Here is a 24,418-nt window from a genome sequence, read left to right as displayed (position 1 = left end):
TCTTTAAAGACCGCGGAGAGTGTGCACTTGACTGTGCAGAAGTCAGCAGAGCAGCGTGGACAATCAGCCGACGTTCTCCAGAGCTGTGCATGCGACAGCTGGGACCAACATTGTTCTGGTGAATGGCAACGTCCACTGAAGTCTCTGTTGTGCGAGTCGGTCTGATGTGTGACGCACAGCATTTTCACAGTTGGGTGGATGTTTCCGGTCCACGTGGACTCTTCTGTTTTGATTGTGTCTCCTCCTGAAAATCAGTTCTTCACCATTTTAGACAACGCCTTCATTTCATAAAAGAAATAGATTTATGCTGGATTTTTTTCAAAACATCAGGTGCTTAGAGGATCAAAACCAGAATAAAATCCTAAAATCAACAGCTGCTGCAATAAAAACAAGAACCATTAGGAGACAGGAAGCCAAAAGCAACAATAAAGCTCCTGACATTAAAGCAAATCCTTTCATAAATGAGGGTTTATAGTGACTTTAAAGAACCAGTCTGAGCTCTGCAGGGTTTTGTGTGTGTTCATTATAGAGACTACAGCATTAATGTCCTTGAAAGGTTTCAGTATGTCACTTCCACTCTGTTATAGCGAGTCTGTAAAGGTAGCTGGGCGGCAACAGATGGCAGCTTTAAAGCCACGGTAAAAGGTAACGCAGTAAGGTTAATGAGGGCCAACTACAATGCCACACACAATTAGCCCGCGGTATCAAGTCCGCAGCACCGGTGGCTGGCATGATTGCACACAGCTGTTTCCGTTTGACCCACATATGAGAACACGTTTCACCCCTTTTGCTTAATGCACTGCAGTTTATTCATATATACAGAACTGAGTGAAGCTGCTGAAGTGAAGATATTCAGCCGTGATAGTGAGCCCGAGGATGAAAGCGACTACACGGTTTTACTTCACACTGGAGCCGTTAAGCCTCTGCGATATTGAATTTTTTAACTTTCACAGCTGTGGAAATAAAAAAATGTATTAAAATGATTGCTGCTGCTGCTGGCCAGTTGGTCATATCAGTAAATGTGAACATATAACCATCAGCTCGCATGTGTTTATAGCAGCTGACAGATTCAATCCACTCATTTTTGCTTGTTTCTCTCCATTTGGGAAATAATCAATTAGTCAGTTAGCGCTCACATACAGATTTTGCATCTTTGAATCCTCATATGGATTACTGTGATGGAAAATAAACATCATTTGGAGCAGAAGCAGCATTTGGGTAATAACTCGCGCTCCATCTTAATGTATTATAATTTGTATCTCTATATGTGTATCCTCAGTTAAAACACGTACAGTATTAAACCCTTATACTCTATTACATTTCACAAGTTGGAGAGCATTTGCTTTATTGGAAATATTCAAATCCGCAGCTCGCTGCACAAATCTTAATTAACATTTTTATTATATTAGCTCAGGGGCGCTAAGATGAGCATATTTTCCACGTCTGATTTGAAAAATATTTAAATGAATCTACAGGTGTTGCCAATAACCCGAGTGTCAAGTTGCAAAAATAGGAATGAAGAGTCTCGATTCTCATCTCTGCAGAGGCTTTAATGGAATCAGCAGAGAAGTTATGGGTGCAGTGAAGGATGAGGTGTTGCAAAGTCATTACGTTCGCTCAGAGGCCACAAGGCTAATGTTAGCCTTTAGCTCATCATGGTGGACAATATCAGCCTTTTTTAGATGGTGTGAAATATGCAGTCGGATTATTAATTTTACGTGGTGATTACACACTCAGATGGTCATAAGTATTCTGCTCACCTAACCTAGACAGATATGTACATGCAGGATGTACATGCAGCTCCTTGGTGAGAGCATTTCAATGCTACAGTGCAGCTTCCCAAATATTATCAATTGGTAACATTGCCAGTGTGCCTATTGGATGATAATACATTGATTCAGGAGCAGGGGATGAACAATCCCTCCTCCCGTCCCCGAGCTGCGAATGTCATCAGGTTCTTTAGATGACATCCATCACAAAGTAATTTAAGATTGAAAACAAGTCGCGGTGACGTTGTATAGGAAGGTGGAGCGGAGAGCAGCATGATTGTAAAGGTTAATCCTGTTAAATCTAAACCTGAAATAGACAGCTTGACTGCGTGCGGGGTTCGGATTTGCTGTTTCAGCAGAAATTAAATGTCACAAGACTTGAAAAGCTGGAAGTTTGGAGGAAATAGAATAGAATTACACATATAGAATATAAACTTTAATCAGTTTTCAAATTCAAACTAAAAGGAAACATCACATTGAATCAATTTCTGAGAACAAAAGGAAAAGAAAGCATTCAGCAAATTGGTGTTTACTGCAGGGCTACTATATTTTCTAGATATTTCTGCTTTGCCTGTATTTTCTGCAATTGTTTTTGTGGGGAACTGCAAAGTCCTGCAATAATTCTCATCACCAGCGACAGCTTTCACATTACATCTACTCATTGTTGGTGCAAAGAAATACAATAATATAGAATATGTTACTGTGTTTGCAGTACTAGTAGTGGAATTCTTGGTCAAATATAAAAGGAAAGTAAAAACTACAGAAGCCAGGACAACTGTAAAGAGGATGAAACATATCTCCTCATGCAACGGAAGGTCTGACTACTGGAAACGAGAAGGGAGTAATCCTCATCACCTCTGCAGCTGTGTGGGCCGAGTTATCCCTTCAGTTCTGCTCTGAATCAACAAAACTGTTTAGTCCAAAAGTAAAGTCACCGTACGGATACGAGAGAGGCGACACATTTATCTCCGTTTTCCAGAGCAACACATTGGGAATACCTGACTTGAGAGAGGGTGAGACAGGCGGGCAGACAGGGAGAGATAAAGGGAGAGGATACATTTTGAGTGATCTCTTTTGAAGCGGCATGTTCTGTTTTTTTTTTTTGCTACATGCCTTCAAGGTGTCACTTCATAATTGAATCCCCTCTCCTTTGTGATGCTGCAGCCTGAGGATGGCGATGCGAACACCTCCAGGGCCCGCAGGCCACGGCCCCCCCCCCCCCCCCTCCCTCCCCACTGATAACACTGCGAGCGGTATCGCCCCCTGATAACTCTCCATGGAGACAGACTCCTAATGGAAAAATAGTTATTATGCATCTCAATGGGGAAATGATAGCATAGTACAGAGAATTGTCACATTATAATTATGAGCGGTGAATGGGTAGAAAAGGAACCCTTCAGGCTTCGTGACTGAATCCGCTCCTGCTCCAATTACGCTGCGGAGAGGCCGCCGTCCATTCATGCGCAGCCACAAATTACTGTCATTTTGCTCCCAACTGTCATAATTATCACTCGCATTGTGTCAAAACTTTAACCCTGTGCTGCACAGATTATGATTCTTCATCAAATAAAACTATTTCATCCGGGGTTTTTTTGATGATCGTGATGATAGTTTCTGAACATTTATATTGTGAAATACTTGATTCATTCATTGGCAGTGAGGTTAAAGTGGCTTATTGGCATCCACCTGTACAGCACACAGATTTGACTGCTCTACAATAACGTCAAGGATATCTTTTTACAAGAACCTCTTGAAGAAATGGAGCAGGGACATGATCAGACGTCAGGTTGTAGAAGTGAAGGTGTTATCACTCCAGGAGTATTTTTATGCATCTCACACCTGATTCTGATATCTTCCCTCGAAGGTTGCCTCCCTCAAACTCCCTGTCTTCCTTATCAGAGGGTGAGATCCCAACTTTCTGATTTAGCTTTCTTTCATTTATAGAACGACCCTGCAGCCATTCAAGCTGCCAGATGGTTTGTTACACAGAGCCATTTCAGAAGCCGTCCATGGAAAGTGTTTGGAAAAAAAGTGCAGGCAAAAAATTCATGACGGGTGATTTGATGAACCTTCTGTCTGTCACACTCAGAAGAGCAAAAACACATTTTACATCGAGGAAAGCCTTCAGTGTCGTTCTTCGCTCTTCTTTCGTTGAGAAACACTCACCAGTTTTGATATAACTGATCGACGCTAAACTCTTCAGGAGCCACCATTATTGTTTGGATCAAACAGTCGCCTCTCAATGCCTAAGTAGCTCCTCAAAGGACGCTGATTGGTCCGTGCACAAACTGATCACTTGTGATACGGGATCCCACAATTGTTGCATGATCTTGTGATATTACAAGTCCTCCATTGAAGTAGCCTATATGCACAATGTTGCCCTGAATCAGATACAGAGAAACCTTTTATTTCTCAAACCTATCAAATGTGCCTCTTCAGAGGTTCATACACGTGTACATATTCTTTCTTGTAAAAGCTATCTCTATAGCCATGTGGAGGTGTATGGAGGTAAAAGCGTAAGCAGGGCTCATACCAAAACTGCAGTTCACAAAAAAGCAATCTTACAGTCGTATCTGCTCTGCCAAGACCAGCCATAAACAGCTGACGAATGATTCACTTCTTTATTGTACCAGTCAGGAGAGTTCATCATACTTTTCCTGACTTCTCCAGGCAAAGATGAATTTTCCTTGGTCCATTCCAGCCTCATTCCAAGCCCAAATTGGCTATTGATCTCCGTTTCTTTGTCTATTAAGGGAGAGTCTTGCATGCCAAAATCGGTCTCCGCCGAGACAGCTGCCCATATCTCAGTGCTGATTGATTCTGTGCAGGCTGTGGTTGGCCGGGCCAAGCCAAGGTTGATGGGAGAGGGGATGAGGATGATTGTCTGAGGTTGCTGTCGGCCCGGCAGTCGATGCACATGATCGGTAGAGCAGGAATCCAAATGGGCCGATCCTTTTGCCTCGTTTCTTTGGCTCGACGTTACCCGCACCCTCTGTGTTTCTGCCATCAGCTGAAAAAGGAAATGGACACAGAGAGGAAGGTTATTCCATTCATCCGTTTGGAGAGCCTTGATGCAATCAATAATGGCAGAGTGGAATGATGGAGCGGCGGCTTAGGCAGTGCAACGACTTAGACTGTGATATTGTAAAAGGAAGCAGAAGAAAGGAAAATCCTCCTACTGCGAGCCAGTGAGAGAACAACAGTTCCTTTTCACTGTGCCTTGTGCATTTCACTGGTTTGAATGAGAGTTGATTGATTTTTTTTTTTTAAACTCCGAACTTAAAGCTATTTTTTTTCCTGTTCAAATCCAACTAGTTTGGACACATGAAGGTTTTCCAAAAATATTTTTTAATTCTTGTACACAACACATTGATTTTTAAAAGAAGCTCCTGGTAATGTCAGGTGAAGCTGCAGTCTTAGCAGAACTCCTCCAGCTTTCACGCTCGACAACAACAACCTGATTAATGGCAATGAGAAGAAATCTCATCTCATTCACATTCGTGGTTGGTATTTTATTAATTTCCCGGATACAGAGCCGTGAAAAGGAATCAGCTGCAGTGTTTATTTGATGCACCAGATGATATTGTATAATAACATCAACCTTCAATTTCACTTCACCATTAAAATGTGTTTTTATCTGGCTGGTTAATGCAATATTCAATTAAAAGTCCTGTGAGGAAAGTGCCTGGTTATCTTACGTCTACCATTTTAAGAAACTTCTTACTTCTACTTCACTAAATTCATGAGGAAATATTGTACTTTTTACTCCAGTAAATTTACTCCACTTCAACAGTAATATGCTACTAACACATAAATGTTTCAAAAATAATATTATACTATATGACTTATCGTATAATATACCACTAACAGATGCAGTCTTCAGCGTCATACTTTTAATGCTTTAAGAACATTTAAGTGTATTTAGTCAATAATATTAAAATCTGCATTAACAGATAAGCTTTAAATACAACATTGACATATTCGTATTTTTTATGAACTTTTAACAGAAGCCTGTTTCCACATCCAGCAGACACTTAGCAACAGCATTAGCATCCATTAGCGTTCATTTGGAGTTTCTGACCATCTGATTAATTTAAGTCCAACATTAACTCTTCGTTAGCTCTGTTTTGGTCTCCACCAACTCCTGAGGGAAGTGTCTGGCTGTAGCTAGTTGGTGTTTTCTGTCTGCTGTTGAGTGTTGATTAGGTAGTGTACAGTGGAGTCCACCAGGAAACAACGCTCACGATAGCCATGAGATTAAATCAAAATGACAAAGTTGCGGGCCTTAAAACCAAAACAATGAGCTCAAAGGCGACAAAACGCTGTGCAGAGTTGAGGGGAACTGCAGAGTGTAGTGATAATTATGATGTGTTCATTTTATCCATTGTTCATTTTTAAGTCATAGCTATCATGTCACATTTTCCTGAAGCTATCGAGGATTTGTCTGTTTCATATTTTCTGTTGAGCTATTGTGATGGAACATACATATTTTGTGTACCAACAAGTTCATTTTTCTTGTTTTAGAAGATGTTTTCTTCCCAGGTTGTACATAAGCTGCTATAAAAACGATGAATTGAAACGTGTAATTAAAAAGCTGTCATTGCAACGTAGCCTTGCTCACGAAACACTCAGCAGGGATGAAGGACAGTTACAAAGTGACGATTGTGGAGAAAAAAAAACATGTTTTGCTATTTGTGATTAATATTTTTTTCAATTACCACATCTAGTAAATTCTTGAACTGCAGCATTTCATCATTAAAGAACATGAATCACCAAAAATACATTAAAAGAGCACGCTGCTTTGAAAAGCAAAATGTTTCTCCTGTTCCAGGTTTGGCGGCACGTCAAAGAAAGAGGTTATTTCATTCAGTGATGGCGCGTGCTTGTCGAAGCAAATGGGCCGTTTTTGAAATGCCAAGTGAAACGGTGCAACCTTTCAAAAGGTTAGGCATAACAAGGGAAGTCCTACTATACAAACCCCACTGCCTGACTAGCAGTGTGGCCCCAACACAAGATGAACCTCCCTGCAAACTGACCGAAAGATAATAAAGACATCACGACGGGAGCCGATCATGAATCGAGTCAGGCGAGTCTTAATCGTAACGACAATATTAATGTCTGCTCCAAAGTATCAATAAATCATGAGTTGCACTGAGGGTGGCTGCTGAATTTAAATTTTATCTCCATGCATAATTAGATTTTGCCAAACAGCTGCTCAGAGTAATGTGGAGGAGTTTATGGGAAGGTGATGGAGTGAGCTACACAGGATCCAACGCGGGAGGAGGAATCCGAGACACGGCCGATGAGAATGTCTGGAATACCGGTCCGATTTAATGACTTTTTAAATTAAAGGATGTGGTGTGATCGATTCGAGGCCCACTACGCGTGAAGCGGCTGCTGTTTGAAATGAGGTGGGATTAAACCGCTGTAGTTGGAATAACTGAATACTGCAGTTCAAATACTCGCATTACCCCCTCCGATTTCAAAACAAACACAGCTGCGATCACTTTGCGGTGTCACGGTGGGGATAATGAGGTTTGTTTTCAACGTTTCCAACGCTGTGCTGCCGTGTTTGCTAAGCACCTAGTGGAGAAATCAATTGATGAGTTTGGCTCTAAAATGAGATGTTCACTACTTCTCTCTCTTAAGTGAGAGTAGGATCAAGTTTAGCAAATGGCTCATTCTACAAAAACGGTGGAAGTACTGTCACGTTTGCATACACCAAAATACTTAACCAAAATTAAATTTTAAAAAAGTGATATTATATTTTGTACTCTTTGTCAGGCATGGCAAAATGAAGTGCTGCTGAAAAGCAAAGATTGTCCAGGCAGTGGAGAGATGCAGACCCTACACGTCTTGCCTTGTTTCTAGCTTCAGCTGTTTTTGGCATAAACCGTCTCTCAGAGGAACCTACGGTACACTATCTGCATCAAACAGCAGACAAACAAAGTTAGCACATTGCTAACTGGAGAGCAAAATAGTGCGAGAAGGGAATATTCAATTTACTGTGACCAGAAACACTTTATACTGCTCCTGCTGGATGTCTGAATAGGCAACTGTTTGCTGACATGTTCACCTAAACAACTTTATAAAGGAGACGGTGTTGTGTTTACAGTTGGTGCCCCCAACATGGAGGTTTCTGCCAACGATTTTTTAAAGCCTTGAGTTCAGCGATTTTGCCGTCGCCATCTTGGATTATGGCTGTCGCCATGTTGTTTTTTTTGCAACCAATGAACAGAATTTACCATATTTGAATGTGGAGGAGTGACGTATATGTATACGGCTCTGGTGGCGACAGCGACCTGTCAATCAAAGTAAGCCCGCCCTAAAGCATACCCTGCTTTATGGTCTGTTTGACTCTAAATGGATCATAATGTACTAAATGAGCATCATGCTGTATTGAAGAAGACTTGGAACTAGAGATTGAGACCATAAACTCATGTTTACAATGTTTACTGAGGTAATAAATCAAGAGAGAAGTAGAGTCATTTTCTCATAGTAAGTAATTTGTTTATGAAATTATCTAATACTTTTACACACCCGATCCTCGTTTATGATACTGTTTTCTTTACATTCCAGACATAAGAACTTAAATATTTAATTGTTTTTCAAATAATTCATTGTGTTGGAAAATGGCTTCTTAATGTCCTGTTTACAAAGATATTGCACCACCGCCAACTTCATTCAAAATCCAATCGTGAGAGTCCACATGTCAATACGTTGTGTGAAAAGATGCCACATTGCGAATCTCACTGCATACAATTGTGTCCACGAGATCATTAACAGCAGAGACGTTGCCAAATTGAAAAAGGAACACAGATGGGTTTTCGCACAGTTCATTACATGGATTTCCTTCTGAGAACACGATTGTGTTGGGACATACAGTGTGTGTGCATCGATGAGTCACGCGCTGTATGGGCAACAACAACTGTGCTCTGAAGACCATCGACGGACCGCTGGGAAGCAGAGAGACAGCGCTGCTGCAATGAGTGCTCTCTTTCTTATTGTTGCATGTTCACTTCAAATCACATTCACGAGGCAATTTGTCTAATTTAAGATTAGATTTTAGAAGAAATGGTGCATAGTCATAAAATCATTTCATGACAGGTTAATAGCAGACCACCTCAAGGTGTCACTCAGAGAGAACCAGCACATTCTGATGTAGCATTTCAAAATTAAAGCTCTTCAAAATCTCATTCATGAGCTAATTTGTCAAAATTTAGATTAGATTTATTATTTATTCCTTTATGAAAACCATAGAAAAGATGAACATAAAATGTCAATATTTCAGTTTCAATAGTGAACTGAAAATGTAGAATGCAGTTACTTTTTTTTTGCTGTTTCACTGTATATAACATTGAACAATATTGTTGTGCATTATTGTCAGCAATCACTTCAAATGTGTATTTTACAAGGTATTAAAAATCACATTTAAAATGGAACACAGCATGAAGAACAAGCATTCACAGAAGGTATTCAGACAACTATTTCATATTTCATTTGAGCCTTATGCTTATACTGTTAATTAATTTCCCCTCTCGTCACTCTTCACTCAATACCACATAATGAGAAAGTAAAAGAATCAAATTTATTAAGAGGAAAGAAACTTAATATTCAGTTCAGGGGCCTCTTGTTTCTCCTGATCCTCTTTGTTTTGTCTACACCTTGACGAGAGTTATCCTGTTCATTTCAATTGATTCAACTGATTAGATGTGCTTTGGAAAGGCACACACTTGTCTACATAAGTGTGACATGAGAGTCGCTTGATGGAAAACGTGTATCTAAACAAGTCTCGCACAAGGCTGCGGCATAACAAAATGTGATGAAGTGAAGAGAACACTTTGAATGCACTGTCAGTTTTACCTTTTAAAATATTCCACCAAAAACTGACCCCATTCTGAATGAATGTCAGCTTCCATTTAGAGAATAAAAATAAATTCCCCATAAAACAGTCCGCTGCAGGTTAAAGATTGATGTAGATTAACAGTTTAAACTCATCGAGAGTCGTGTTGAAAGGTAATAATGAATACGACAGAAGGTCATTCTGATATGCACAGTAAATAAAATACTTAAAAGCATGTTTGGTAATGAAGTCATGACGTAGATTACACTAAAGAATACACTTTATTGTACATGAAAATGTTCCCTCAATACTCCTTTTCCCCAACATGTAGAAGTCTAACCCTCAGGAGTTACAGCTTCGGAGCTGATGGAGAGGAACACGGAGATGTAAGCTTAATCCTTCTTTCCTTTTCTTTCTGTCACTCAAAGATTCTCCCTTAATCTAAACATGTGTTGTAGAGCGTTATGTTGAGCTACTTCTGCTGTCAGTCAGTGTGAAAATCGAAGGGATAAAAGCAATATTTTGGAGGGAATGAGCTGTCATTTTTTCCATGTCGCCCCACTCTGCAGCTGAAACGTGTTTGTTGTTCAGCTAATCAAACTTTTAAGGTCTTTAAAGCTAAACTCTCCAGCTGACGAGTGTCGATTGACAAAGACGTTCCACCCATTGAAGGAACATTCATCTAAATTCGAGCTGTCAAACACTAAATCTACTAATGGTGATTATTTAAATCTGCACAAATCAATATCTTTATTTCAACAATAGATCAAAAGACGACAGATTTTATAAAAGGGGTCGCTTGTGTTTCTCTCAGCTCTGCAGAGCATTTTGGTGTATTTAAGCTCATTGTTTTGGTTTTATGGTGCTCATCCTTAATGTTTTGATTCACGCTCATCAAACCCGCTAAAAGCCCATAATATCCTACCGTCTCAGCATAAAACAGCAGAGCTGGCGAACCAACAATTGTTTACCTATAATGGCCATGATATAAAGACCGGAGTCTGAATGTGTATCTCCTGTCTTTATCGAGGTTTCTCGTCTTCTTTTTCTGAATCGTCGTCCTGTCCTTATCAGCTCCATTTTGACGTTGTCGTCAACCTGTGTGCACCTTCCGCTCTCCATTTTAGTCGTCTCAGTGAACAGCGGCGCTGCTGGAATCCGTTTCTTCACGACACCTCTGTGCTCCTGGGCTGAGGTGAGCCCGGCTGTCATCACCCTCTCTCTGCATGTCTGAAGGTTGAACGTTTGCCTTCTCTTATCTGCAGAGTCTGAAGAGGCCTAAACACCGAGTCAGAAAGGCAGGATTTTAAATCTCGCTCGTCGAGGCAAACATCACCCAGCAGAGCCTGACACTTCTGTAAAACAGTGACAGCAACACACACTCGATGCCATTGCAGTTATTAGCCATAAACCCTTTACAAAAAAAGGAAATTCCTATTTTTGGTTGAGAGGTTGAAAAGCAGCAATCACTTCTCAAGTATCGCCTGCCAATCAAACCATGTGTGCAGTATTGTGCAATCTCCCCTCGATTTTTCTGCCGACGGATAACTGCTCGCGCTCCTCTTCTATTTATTCCACACAAACAATGCTGCTGCTTCTGGTAACATAAGAAGAAATACTTCCTGTGGACTTTTCCCAGAAAAGATCCACCCAACAGCAAGTATACAAGCTTCCATGTGCTACACGAACAGGAAGCCTGACATGTATTAACAGGATGTGGTGTGATGTCTTATTGTATTTGAGGATATTGTGAAGGTTTCTTTAATTAAAGGCATTAATTCCATTCCAAAAACTGACCGACAGCATGAATTATTGGGCGACTCATGTGGTGGAAAATTTCTAGGTTAATCGGGAGAAGAGAGTTTTTGTTCACAAATCAATAATGAAGTTATCAGAAGATTCAAAGTTGTCTTTTTCCATTTATTCTCTTGCAAGAGGGAAGAAAGCACAGCAACTACGTATTCAGTAGACTGTGTGAATGCTTCGACTAAGTATCAGACACCACATCATTTTTATGCAGACAGAGGTTCACGCCTTTACAACTTCAGATAATGTGTCAAAAGGGGAGTATGGTATTTCACACAGTCTGTTTCTGCGGACATTCAGTTCTGGAGTCAAGGTCTCTCTGTGTCTTCTTCTTAAGACAAAGACACAGTGTCTCTTCACTTCTCACCCTTGTGGGAAAAGATAACAAGACACCTGGATACAAAACTAATTAAAATCATCTGCAAAACTGCTGTTCTGTGTCTGCCTGTGTTCCTCACTTTCAGTTGTACATTCTCTAAAATTTCACATGATAATATAACATATTTTCCCACTACACTCATTAAAGCGAAACTACAGTTTAATACAAAATAGGATTAATTTCCAAAGCTCATGTCATCGGTTCTTTCAGTTATGGTAATGTTTTGTTGACATCTCCTTACACCATGACGTCACCAGAGGACAGGCCCAATGCCCTATTACTGGGATCAGCTTACTAATGTAATGGTTCTTTCTCGGCCCATGCTTCCACTGATTTTCATGTTAATCGGGTCAGTAGTTTTTCCATCCTGATGACAAACAAACAAACCGAACCGAAAACGTTACCTCCTTGGCGGTAGGTGTTTTGGTTCAGATATGTCGAGTGGTTTTAAGAAAGATACATGCTAACGTTTTATTATCATAGTGGATAAAAAGTTAAGAAAATAAAACCCCATATGTAAGTCTAAATCCTTAAATGTCTTAGCATTAAATAGACACATTCAATTCTTCTAAACACTGCCAGAAAAAAAGTGTTATTCTTTCATGTTGCAAGTCTTACATCCTTCAGGGTTTTGGAAGGTGACCAAAAATGCAACATAACTACAAAATGTACAATCCTGGCACTGGGACTCGTGGGCTACAGAGGGAGCTGCACCACCTCCCCTCCAGCCTCCACATTGTCTTCCTGCTCCTCACTCCCCACTGCTCCTGAGGAGCCTCAGCTCCTCCACCTCCTGGATCCCCGACGGTCCGCTGGCCTGTTTACCCCGGTCGGCAAAAGCAGAGTCTCCTTCTCTTCCACTGAGACTTCCTCTCATCAACAAGCGCATCACGTGCGCCCCTTTCTCTCCTGAATCACGGCCCTCGCTCCCTCGCTGCTCTCCTCTGCTAACGCTGAAAATGGTTCTGCCTTACAACGGAAATGTACGTACATTTTTGCTGAGCATGCATACTCTTATCCAGCACTCTTTGCATTCACACACTTATTTACACTCCTTATAGTAGCTACTATAGTTCTCCACCGCCTGCCATTGAAAACCTCCAACAACTGGGACTCGCTGTGCTCGAGGGAAACTTCCACAGCAGCTGTTTTAGAAAAGGAACATCACAACAAAAGGTCCAGGCCCATCATTGTTCAGCAGCGTGGAGAAAGTCATCAAACCTTGAACAAACCGAAAACATCGGTTAAAAACAAGGTGACCGTCAAAGACGAGTGGGATTTGAAATAAAGGTTTGCAGCACCGACTTTGAAATTCAAACGATGAAACAACTTTTCATAAACGTTGTGAGAGAAAACAAACACCGAGTAAGATAACATTTCACTACGTCTTGTCAACACAGTCGAGCCGCGTGTTTAGTCTTAAGATCTTGTTTTTCACATTAAAAAAACAATCTGCCAGCGACGGAAAATATTTCCATGTTTATACTTTCAAGTGATTACATCTTGAAAATCTAAATGCTTTAAAGACATTAAAAACTTGGTTTTAAATATTTCTCTGTAACATCAAACATTCATGACTAAAGATCGGCAATTAAAGTTGAATTTTAGGGGAAAACACCCTCAGTTAGTTTTTATGAAGGGTTTAACTTTCTCGACGACTTTCTACAGTCGTTTATTTTCGCCCTTTCTGCCTCTCTTTCCAACCACATTCCCACTTCCCCATCCCCCAAATCTTTATCATAGTCCTCCAACTGTCCACCAGATGCCGTCGCCCTTTCCTCGTCCTGGTCACCTGACTCACATCCTCCTGCTCAGCTGTGTCCCGTTTCTCCAGTCAGTTGCCAGTTTGTCAGTGTTGCTTTGTGCCTTTGCTCTCCAGCCATCTGAACCTGAGACTTCTTCGATAAATCACTCCCTCGCCACCGCCCGCCTGACACTCAGTTAATGTGCTTCATCAGGACCGTGGCTGCTGTTTGATCAGATTGGACTGACAGTGGCGGCAACACAAGAAGACAACCCCACAACCATCACCAGGCGTTGGTTCAAATGTAGTAGAAAGTATCACAGCTTCCATTTCAAACCAGTAAAAAAACACATACACAAAAAAATCTCTCCTTTGAAATTAAACTAATTAAAGATTATACATTAAAGCTCTCAGTACCTGCATACAATGCTCACCACACAGTGTTAGATTTGCTCATCTGCAAACCAATGTGTCGGCCAATCTGTGAAATATATTCTCACAAAGTCCTATATGTTTGTTTAATATTTCCAAGCCATATATGAGGTAGTGATTAAAAATGAATAATCTCTGGATAACCTTGGATGTGAGACGTTCTGCACGCTTTCACTTTTGCTGCAGACGTGCATTTTGTGTCAATTTAAAACCACAAGGTTTTTCTGGCGACTGCACGGATTCCATCGGTGCGGTAAACAGAGCTGCACTGTGGTTGCACCGCGTTCTCCTCGTCGGTGTACGTATGAGTGCATGTGTTTGTGCTCATTTGCGTGTGAAAAACAAAGACACAGTGACACGGAGGCAGGCAGAAATAAGTGGGCTGTGTTTTGTAGACGGTGACATCCGATCGGGGAGGAGCGGATGAACAGATGTACTTTGTTCATGTCTCTGACAGGTGTACCAGAAATCTCTCTCTCTCCAATTTCTCTGACAAGCCAGCCTGCACTCTCCTCCAGATCTCCTGTCCCTCAGCCACTAACCGGACCCGCAGGTGGGACCTCACCGGCGACTCCAGCAACGTGCCCGGGATCCTTAAGAAGGCAACTCGGTGTGTGCTGTGTTCTCTCAAGTGTAAAGCCTATTTCATTCCCTACAAGCCCAACAGCTTGCAGTGGCTTGACGCTCGGGTGGTTTGTTGCAGATGGAGAAAAGAAAAGAGCTGCAGAGGCTTGGGTTTGTTTGTTCTGGCATCTGGTTGGGATCCAGATTTGTTTGTGCCGTGGACTTGACGGGGTTCTTGACTCAGAGGAGAATTCTGTTCTGTGGTAGAGGCCCATTAGGTAACAAAAAACACTAGTGAGGTTTAGGAAAAGAGCGTGGTTGATGGGAACTTCACTGACTAACGACTCACAAGAGCCACGTGACTAACTCACATTGCTAACGACTGATGTGACTAAATGTCAACTTCACTTTTATACGTGCTCACCCTGCGGTTCCCCCTCAGGTAAAACACTGTTAGCTCTGTCAGCACTGTTGCCTAAGTTTGCACTGTTAGCACTGTGAGCTGTGAGCCGTCACCAGTTTGAGAGCTGTGGAGAGGCAAAAGACACACTAACAATGTCGTATTGAACACCTTTTTAAAATTCAATAAAGTTTCACATGAGCCAGGTCTTGGTGATTTGCAGCCGAGTAGGCATTTAGGTTAAGCTTTATTAACTTTGATGAAGAGCGATATTTGTCTTTTGGGATGTGCTATTTGCATATGGAAATTGTTAACTTGTGGCAGGTACATTTTGAACCCAGACATCTGAAAACGTTTTCCTTTCAACCAATTTAGCCCAGTTTGAAACTGGACACGTTGACGTCTTCTCACCTCTGAAACAAACTCAAATGTAGTATCACCAGATTTAAAACAGCAAATCTCTCAATCTAATGTTAGTTACTGAATTTTTTTCCGAGGCAAATATCCAGCAGGTATTGGGGTTGGATCTGTCGAGTCTCCAAAATTCTGTTTCTTCTCTGACCTTGATGCAAAGATGGCAGAATGCCAAATTCCCTGCGTTTCTGAGGATAAAGGAGACGGGGAAAAGAACAGCAAATCAGCGCTCCTTGCCGGCATTAAAAGATAATTCAGACTATTCAAATTGTGGCTGGCACTTAAATACTTTAACTCAGTGAGGAGCCCTCTTAATCAAGACTTCTTCACCTTTACCCCAGGTGTTAAGCACCGCACTATAACAAGCTTAATCACAACTGTTGCAAAAACACTTGAAAAATGAGAATAAAAGCTTGATTTATTCTATAATATTTCTCTAACTGGAGTCCCAAGATGGTAAAGGGATTAAGATCGGATGGAGGATCAGGAACCATGAAACCTTTTCAGATTTAACATAAATAACATCACAATGCTAGCTCCATAAGTCAGTCAGGGATGCTGTAGGTGTGTCTGTGGAATAATACCACATGGGTTTGATCTGACCTTCGGAGGGACAGACTATCCATCAAACAGCAAATCACACTGAGGGCACAGTAGCAGCCCAAAAAAAATCCCTGACTTCAAATCTGAAGATTGAAGCCAAATATACAGATTCACATGAGATAAGTCTGCAGGCGTGAGAGCGTGAGGGGAATTTTTGAACATTGCGCAACTGGACTCTGGTCTGAGGAGCAAACTTTAATCATAATTTGAATCTTGGCTGTCTGACTTGTTGGCAAAATGCCTTCAAATACATTAAAGGGAGATTACTGGAGGAGAAGGCATCCATTTTTTAAAGAGAATATATGTTGAAATAAAGTTGAACTTTTATAACGTATATCCTATTCAGGCAGATTCATCAGATGTTGATCCTATGCTGTGACACATTAGATGTGTCATGTCGAGATGACTTTTCACATTTCATGTTGACTAATACTTTAATTTTGACCTTTTAAAAAACGATAATTGCACATTGCAAATTTTTTTCTAAATCAAGGCAGCTTTGCTTTGAATGGTTCACCGTGTTCTCTTTAGACAAGACCAAGCCTTCAGAGGAGCATCAGTCATTCAAAAGCACATTTCATTAAGGCATTAGCCATGACCATGTATGTCTTTGCTACCTACAGCATTCATATTTATATTATCTTTTAAAAAGTGAAATAGGAGTATATCACTAGTAAGGCTTTAAAACACGCTGACGCCTGGGTTGTCACAACTGCTGCGATCTGAAATGGCTGTGAAAAGCAAATCTGCATCGGCAAACACACACACACACACACACACAGTATCTGTCTCTCTTGCACAGACAAACACAGCGATTCTTATTTCTATCACAGGGAGAAGTGCAGGTGGTGTAACCTTTTGCTGCTAGTCCTGTCAGAGAGAAAAACCCAGCTGTGTGGTGGGAATGACATACTGCAAATAGGCCTTCAGCTTCGTATTGGCATTCATGGAGCCTAACACACTCACACACACACACACCCACACACACACACAAACAGCTACACTTCCTCGCTTGTCACCATGCATATTGTTAAGCCCATCCAGAGCACCATCTTGTGGACATTTCCAGCTCTGGCGGTTGTCTAAAATGTCACTTTTGATTACATCCAATTAAGCAACCGTCTAATGAAGTCCAATCAAAAGAGCCTGGGAGGTGCTTTTCCTCACCAGACACAATTTTAATTATGAATCTAATTTCTGAAAATCAATTCTCTGTTAGACAATATAGCATCATTAGCGTCGTCCGTCTCTCCTTGGCATTTCATATATCGATGCTTCTTGAGTTTGAAGTTGGATCAAAGGAAAATGCTTTAAAGCAACAAGCAGAACTATGTAGCGTTTTTTTTTGTTTTTTGCACGACTAACAGCGACAAAAAAGACTCTTTGGCTGATGAACACACAAACACCGCCTCACCCCCTCGACACAGATCCAACCACCCCCCCTTCCAGCTCGAGTACATCACATTCAAAATTCAATGTGTGGATGATATCCGTCTCCCCGGGGGGTGTAGCGATGCAGCCCCACAGCCTGTGCTGCGGTGCAGCCATCTGCATCGCAGTGGGGAGCACCGGACACCTTAATAATGCATCTGCTACACTCTCCTCGCCCGTCGTTTCCAGCTGAAAACCTTCCCCTCCCGATTAGAAATGAACGTCTCTGCCCTAAAGGCGCGGATCTAATGCATTGCAGGACACATCTTTTCATATTTTCTTTATTTCCTGTGATTCTGCTGTCGTTCTTTGGAACTTTTATTGACGCCAAAAGGGCTTTGCTTTCAGTATCAGCATCCTGCTTCGACCAGTTTACATCTTTGAAGCTGCTCTAATCAATATTTTCATATTAACAAATGATCAAATTGCTGCTTTTGATGTGAAAGAACAGTTCCCTCTTAGCTTTACGTAGCGTTTTAGCTTCTTTCAGCTCGTAGTTTTGGTTTTATGGATCAAAGCTTTAATGTATTGGTTCCCTCTCGTCAGCATTGATTTCATGCACAACAGGCAGCTGTTTTCAGCATCAAATAGCATAGCGGAGAATTTAGCAGGTAAAGAGTCAGATATTTCCCACAGGAGCTGCTGGAGACTAAAAACGAGTCAGGTGAACACAAACATGACTCCAAATAAGTGATACATGTTGCTCCCTGACTGCTGGATGTAGAAACACACAACTGTTTGCTAACAAGTTCATCGTATCGTCTTAAAATCTACCTCCACTGGACAATATAAGAAATCTATATTTTAGCCATCCGCACCTTGAGAATCTCCTTCTTAGCTCATTTATGTCATGGTTTGGTTTGTTTACAGGCCTCACTCCTGCTCTCACCTTGCTCCAATGTATTGACCAGCTAACTCAAAGGTCGCCATGAAGACAAGCAATCAGCTGGGCTCTGGTACACACATGACCTCTGATGCTGATACCGGCCCGCTGCTCGAGCCGAAAAAATCTATACTTCATCTTCAGGCGCAGTCCGAATAGAAATGACAGTGTGAAGCCCTGAAATCGATGGCTTGGATACCAGAAACACCTGCGCAGTGTGATTCAGTCCAGCACGGCAACTCCACGAACTACAACCTCAAAATGAGTTCAGTCAACACCTCTCTGAAGCAAACACAGCGTTGAACATTTTACTTTTTAATTATGTTGGTGGAATTCTCATTTAAATTCTGGTTTTGTAAACTTCGACATAAAGTTTGAATGATTTCCACGAGGACAACCCGCTGTGAAGCAAACGCTTTCATCACTACAAACAGCAGTCACAATGATCTCCTCTGAGACTTCATTTACTGTAAATCAGGAGCATGAAAAGCATGAGAATAAAAGGTGTGAAGCCTTGAACTGCTTTGCCAAAAAAGAAAACAAATGAAAAAAACTCAAAGATAATATGATGAAGTGCACATTTTGAAAATGTTCGCATTTAATTGCATTCCACATTCAAGAGGATGAAACAAAAGGCGCCCATATCAACACTTAAGAAAATAAAGTACAGATAAAACAATTAGTCAATCAACAGGAAATTAATGAGCAACTATTTTGTTAATTGGTTAATAAGTTCAGGCACCGTCCAAACAAAAAAAGCCAAATATCTGATTCCATTTTCTCAAATGTGGAGTTTTGCAGATGTTTTTATTATATATGATAGTGAACGGTTTGTTTTGGACTGTGGGTTTTTGGTTATAATGGGCATTTCTCACGTCATTAATTAATCAAAGTCATAATCAGCAGATTAATCGATCAGGAAAATAATCATTAGCTGCAGCCCAGAGAAAGCAAACATGTCTACACTAAATAATATGAATTAATAACAATAAGAAATCTCCTTTGTTGCTGAAACATCACAATTAACACCGAGCACAAGTCTGTTAATTGATTACATTTATTTGCACTGAATATACAGAATGTTTAAATTACACACACAAGGTTTTCCTAATATGCAATGACCGTAACCTCTATTCATTCTCAGCTCATCTGCAGTCCTCATTCTGACATATTGGACGTAAGCTGACTTTGTTTTTTCATATGTCCAACACAGAGAGACGCACAAACAGCTGGTCAGCGTGTTTGTCCTCAGACTTCATGACCGTTTCATGGTCCATTATAGCTGAGAGAAGAGTTGAGCAGCACCGTCAACGTTTACAGATTCCTTTGGTGGCTCTCTGACAACCTAAAGACAAAAGAAACCACATTAGCATTACAAACATTAAGAGGAGTACAATGCTGGAGGATAAATACAAGTTTTAATTCTTCTTTACACCCCTACCTTTGTCTGTTTCTTTGGTTCGGGAGCAACAGACTTGGAAATGCTCTTAACATCCCGCTGGACTTCTGTAAAGACTTGATTGAGTTTCTCCACTTTCTCATTCTTCACTGCGTTGATCTGTGAATCCACAAATTAGTTTGCAGCAAACACTACATACAAATGAGAATATCAAATATATGCAAGAAAGAAAGAAACGACAACAAAGAGATCGTACGTGTTTGAGCGTCGTCTTCACAGGTTTCGCTCTGTTCTTGTGCTTCAAGTGCTTGGTTTCCACTCGAAAGACGTTCTTCTGTTTCTTCCCCTTTGGTTTATTCTTCCCCATGTTACCTGAGGAGAGAACACCAATTAGCTTGGATCGGCTCACGGGAGGGATTTCATTTCTAGGTTTAATCCTTACTGCAGTGTTTGCCTGCTCTTAAGTGGTGGTTTACACATTACAGGCTCACTGAAAAAAGACAGATGTTGAGATTGCTCCAGATTCTCCACATGCCTCGTACACCCAGCAGCCACTCGATTATCAACGCCTCCGTTCACGCCTAAAACTTGAACAAAGTCAAGAGGTTCAGATGAATGAACTTCATTTATGATTCTGAAATGCTGCATGAATTGAGGCCAAACGCACCGATTCGGGCATTTTCCAATTTTTCAGCTGATTTCATGCACAACAGGCTCGACTTTTACAAAGAGTTGACGCAAAAACAAAACAAACCGTCACCACGGTTGTCTAAAATAAGTAAAAGATATAAGTCGCTTTTGAGAAAAGCACCTTCCAAGTGAATCTAATGCACTGGCAGGAGAAGCAGAAGTGACAATAATACTTTTACATATGGCCTACCAACATATAAGAAATAGTATTAATGCAACTTTATACTTTTACTGCATTACATTTATTTGACAGTTAGTTATTGGTTCTCAGGATATAAATATAAATCAACTATTGGATTATGACACATTATTATGTTGTATCTATTAAGCTATTCAGCAGTCTGTAAATCAATTAAAATTAGCTCCACCTTTACCAGCTTCCACGTTAAAGCAATGAACACATTAATGCATTCATAATTGGAATTGAATAATATAATACTTTTCTGAAAAGGGTCGCAGTATGAGTGCTCTTAGTTTGGTACTTAAGTATATTTTGATGCTCATACTTTTGTACTTTGAGTAAGTATTTGAATGGAAGACTTTTACTCGAGTATTTTTCCACACCGTGGTATAAAAGATCTGAGTAATTGAGTCCTGCTCATATCTAGAGGTAAACAGATAAAGCTCGTAGTCTGTTTGCTGGAGAAACATTTAAATGAACATTCAACTGTATACATATCCCTCTGGATAAGCATTTAAAATATAGGTTAACACGGAGGTAGTTGTCAGCTAGTTGCCAACACTGTACATGTGTCGCATGAGATATTTTTGTCATTTTCTCATGATGTTGATTAAATTTAACAAATGGGATATAAAACGGTGTTCATAGCTTAACGATTCAGCCGTAAATACCTAAAAACAAACCGTATTTCAGGAGCTGCTCGTCGCTGCTGATATCCTCACGTGTTAGCTGCTGCGAACGTTCTTTCCTTGTTACGTCATCTGCGTGCGACGGCTGTTGTTGTCAAAGATGGCGAAGAAGAAGAACCGAGAAGAACACGACCGGCGGTCAAGCGGGTTTTTTCATGTCGCTGTCGTGTTAAAGCAGTTGATGGAGACACGGTGAGAAGACGCCAAGATGGCGACTCGAAAGCTGAATCGAGCCGGCGTCTCAGACGACGTGTGTGAGCAACTCAAGCGACATCAAATAGAAAGTTGTAAGGACCTGTTGTCTCTGAGTCCTGTTGAGGTGATGAGTGTCGCGGAGCTGAGCTACCGGAGAGCTTCGGAGCTGCTGCAGTTGGTGAGCAGAGCCGTCGCACCGCCTGTCACCACGGCTCTGGAGCTGTGGAGGCAACACTCCTGCTTCTCCACGTCGTTGCCCGCCCTGGACAGACTGCTGGGGGGCGGTCTGCACCGTGGGACCCTCACAGAGGTGACGGGGCCCTCTGGCTGTGGGAAGACCCAGATGTGTTTGATGCTGAGCGTCTTGGCCACTCTGCCAAAGAGCCAGGGCGGCCTGGACAGCGGTGTGATCTACATAGACACAGAGTCCGCTTTCTCTGCTAAGAGGCTGGTGGAGATCGCACAGAGCCGGTTCCCAGACCACTTCGGCTGCAGGGAGAGAGCCCTGCAGATGGCCGGGCGGGTGCACGTCTTCAGGGAGCTCACCTGTCAAAATGTCCTCAACAGACTGGACAGACTGGAAGAGGACATCATCTCGACCGGAGCGGGTCTCATCATCCTGGACTCCGTGGCCTCAGTGGTGAGAAAGGAGTTTGACACGACGTTGCCCGGGAACCTGATTCACCGCAGCAACATGCTGAGCCACGAGGCCTCCACCCTCAAGTACCTGGCCCACCAGTTCAACATACCTGTGGTTCTCACCAACCAGATCACAACTCACCTGGGGGGTCAAGGATCGGAGGGGGGTTCAGGGTTCGTGACAGCGGCTCTGGGGAACACGTGGAGTCACAGTGTCAACACACGTCTTATTGTCCAGTATGTGGACGCACGCCAGAGACAGATACTGATCGCCAAGTCGCCCGTGGCTCCGTTTGCTGTGCTGAACTACACTATTGAGAAGCAGGGCATCTGTATGGATGGAGAGGACGGTCAGGGGGCCTTGTATGAGGGCACAGATCCGGGCCTCCAACCAATCAGGGTGCAGACGGAATTCAACTACAACCAGACCGAACCTATGGACCGGACTGAACAAACACAGCAATGACTCTCCTGTCCGTGTGTGTGTGTATGTGTGTGTGTGTGTGTGTGTGAGGCCAGAGTGTGACACGGTTACTTTATTAAAGCCAATACATCATTTCACCTGACTTGTTTCATCCTCACTCATCACAGACTGATGACAAAAGTTTATATCTAGCACCATATTTTTTGCCAATTGCCCTACTACTAGAATTCCGAGCTGTAAGAAGTACTTAGATATTTCACTTAAGCAAAAGTAGTACAACAGTGTAGAAATACAAGTAAAAGTCCTACATTCAAAATCTTACTTACAGCTACTAGAAACTTTAATTTTGTGTTGATGTTGGTGGCCCTTGTGGACTAAAGCACCAGAGTCCCATTTTACTGCAGCAGGGTCTGACAGTCCGCCTCATGCAGTCCTGGTTCTGGTTCTCCCGTGCCTCCCTTCCTTCCAGCGGGCCCAGCAAAACGGCCTGGGCCTCCAGCAGCGTGGTGTCGGTGTCGGCTTCCAGCGGGGTCCGGCGGAGCAGCGAGGCGATGCTCGGCTCCTGGCCGGAGGAAGAGACTCTGCTGCCGGCTGATTATATTTTGTGTTCTGTTAAGTAACTAAAGGGGTCAGAAGAATGTAGTGAAGTATTTCCCTCTGAAATGTAGCAGAGTAGAAGTATAACGTAACAATAAAACTGTACTTACAGTACTTCAGTAAATGTACTTAGATTTAGAAGTTAATTTTGGAGAAATTGCAACACTGTTTCTTAAACCCGACCCTTAAAATGTCCTAAATTAAATTATATAATACTTTTGTTCCAGTTTATTTATCTGTCAAAGCTGCATGGTGGGAGAAGAAAGACAAAACCCCTGTAGTTTCATTAGCCAACAGCAGGTGGCGCCATACTACCATCACCGCAGTGTTCATACAGGCTGAATGATTTCCTGATGAACGGAGCTGTCGCTGCACACTGAGCTACTGGCCACTAGGCTGCAATCAAACTGCTAATTGAAATTTGGGAAGACACGTCATCATTAAAACGATAAAAAGATTCCTCATCGAGACAATTTATTACTTCATCATTTTTGTTTCTCCATACTTGTTGCATGTCAGTGACATGTATAGGTTAGTAATATGTGATGATAATGTTGCCAGTTAATTCTGTATCAGTTAAAACTGAGCCGTCCTCTCTGCTGCAGCACCATCACTGACAGACACATTATGTGCAGAAGGTCTCCGGTGTTTCTTATCGGTCTCTCTGAGCTTTGCAAGAACCAGATAACTCTCCTCAACGAAACCTATGGTTCCAAACACACACGTTATACATATATTTTTAAACGTGTGTATAATTTAGAAATAAATAACGAAAGCAAACTCTTTGTTTAATCAAAATCCATAAACAACAATGTTGAAGCCAAACAACCATCGTTTCAATTGTTACAGTTTGCATTCCCTTGATGATCCAACAAGTAACATCTGTGCGTATGTATATGCTATAATAACTTAACATATGACCACTTGAGGCCTATCTACCTTGCACTTTTACGTCTTTGCGTCGTAGTATTTTATTAGTATATTTCCGCAGCCATTCTTTACGCCTCAGCTGTAGCCAACGCTCAGTTTGAAGGTGACATATGCTGCATGCTGTCGCCTAATTCCGTTACTTCCTGACACGACACGTAAATTAAACCCGTTAGATGAGAGGCTAGAACGCGCTCGGCATTTTACGCATGGAATACTATCCAGCTCGGCTGCCGCTTGCTAGTGAGGACTCTTCACCACCGCAGAGAGAGAGGGAGAGATAGAGAGGAGGGGGGAGAAAGAGAGAGAGAGATCCTCATTGATCCACCGTGTTGCAACGCTGCGGCGCATCTAAACTCCTCCCGGTCATTGCGCGGACATCATGTGGCTAACACCAGCCCGACACACA

At 41.8% G+C, this 24,418-nt stretch overlaps 2 protein-coding genes across 6 annotated transcripts; one reads left to right on the top strand and one right to left on the bottom strand.

Moving 5' to 3' along the window:
* Positions 1–18,837: 18,837 nt before the first annotated feature.
* Positions 18,838–24,393, bottom strand: rbis (ribosomal biogenesis factor). 5 transcript variants are annotated; one of them, XM_076080817.1, is made up of 5 exons: positions 22,812–24,387; positions 21,222–22,507; positions 19,924–20,039; positions 19,710–19,826; positions 18,838–19,613 (listed from the first exon to the last, which is right to left on the bottom strand). In XM_076080817.1, the coding sequence occupies exons 3-5, from the start codon at positions 20,032–20,034 to the stop codon at positions 19,545–19,547; spliced, it is 297 nt and encodes a 98-aa protein (XP_075936932.1). In that variant the 5' UTR covers positions 20,035–20,039; positions 21,222–22,507; positions 22,812–24,387; the 3' UTR covers positions 18,838–19,544. The 5 variants fall into 5 exon arrangements, with proteins under 5 accessions (XP_075936932.1, XP_075936935.1, XP_075936936.1 ...); XM_076080820.1 differs by having other exon boundaries at positions 21,222–23,105; positions 24,022–24,387; XM_076080821.1 differs by lacking the exon at positions 21,222–22,507 and having other exon boundaries at positions 24,022–24,393.
* rad51b (RAD51 paralog B) lies at positions 21,304–22,622 on the top strand. The gene has a single exon (XM_076080809.1). The coding sequence runs from the start codon at positions 21,436–21,438 to the stop codon at positions 22,525–22,527; it is 1,092 nt and encodes a 363-aa protein (XP_075936924.1). The 5' UTR covers positions 21,304–21,435; the 3' UTR covers positions 22,528–22,622.
* Positions 24,394–24,418: the final 25 nt, after the last annotated feature.

Source organism: Anarhichas minor, unplaced genomic scaffold, assembly GCF_050575085.1.
Source record: "Anarhichas minor isolate MPS153535 unplaced genomic scaffold, ASM5057508v1 ptg000074l, whole genome shotgun sequence".
Taxonomy (NCBI): domain Eukaryota; kingdom Metazoa; phylum Chordata; class Actinopteri; order Perciformes; family Anarhichadidae; genus Anarhichas; species Anarhichas minor.
Note: the sequence above shows the minus strand (reverse complement) of the source record. Positions and strands in the feature narration are given on the sequence as shown.

Coding starts and splice junctions, on each gene's coding strand:
- rbis (XM_076080821.1), bottom strand. CDS start 20,034: ATGGGGAAGAATAAACCAAAGGGGAAGAAACAGAAGAACGTCTTTCGA. Junction 19,827..19,923: donor TGAAGACGACGCTCAAACAC/GTACGATCTCTT, acceptor GTGGATTCACAG/ATCAACGCAGTGAAGAATGA. Junction 19,614..19,709: donor AACCAAAGAAACAGACAAAG/GTAGGGGTGTAA, acceptor TTTTGTCTTTAG/GTTGTCAGAGAGCCACCAAA.
- rad51b (XM_076080809.1), top strand. CDS start 21,436: ATGGCGACTCGAAAGCTGAATCGAGCCGGCGTCTCAGACGACGTGTGT.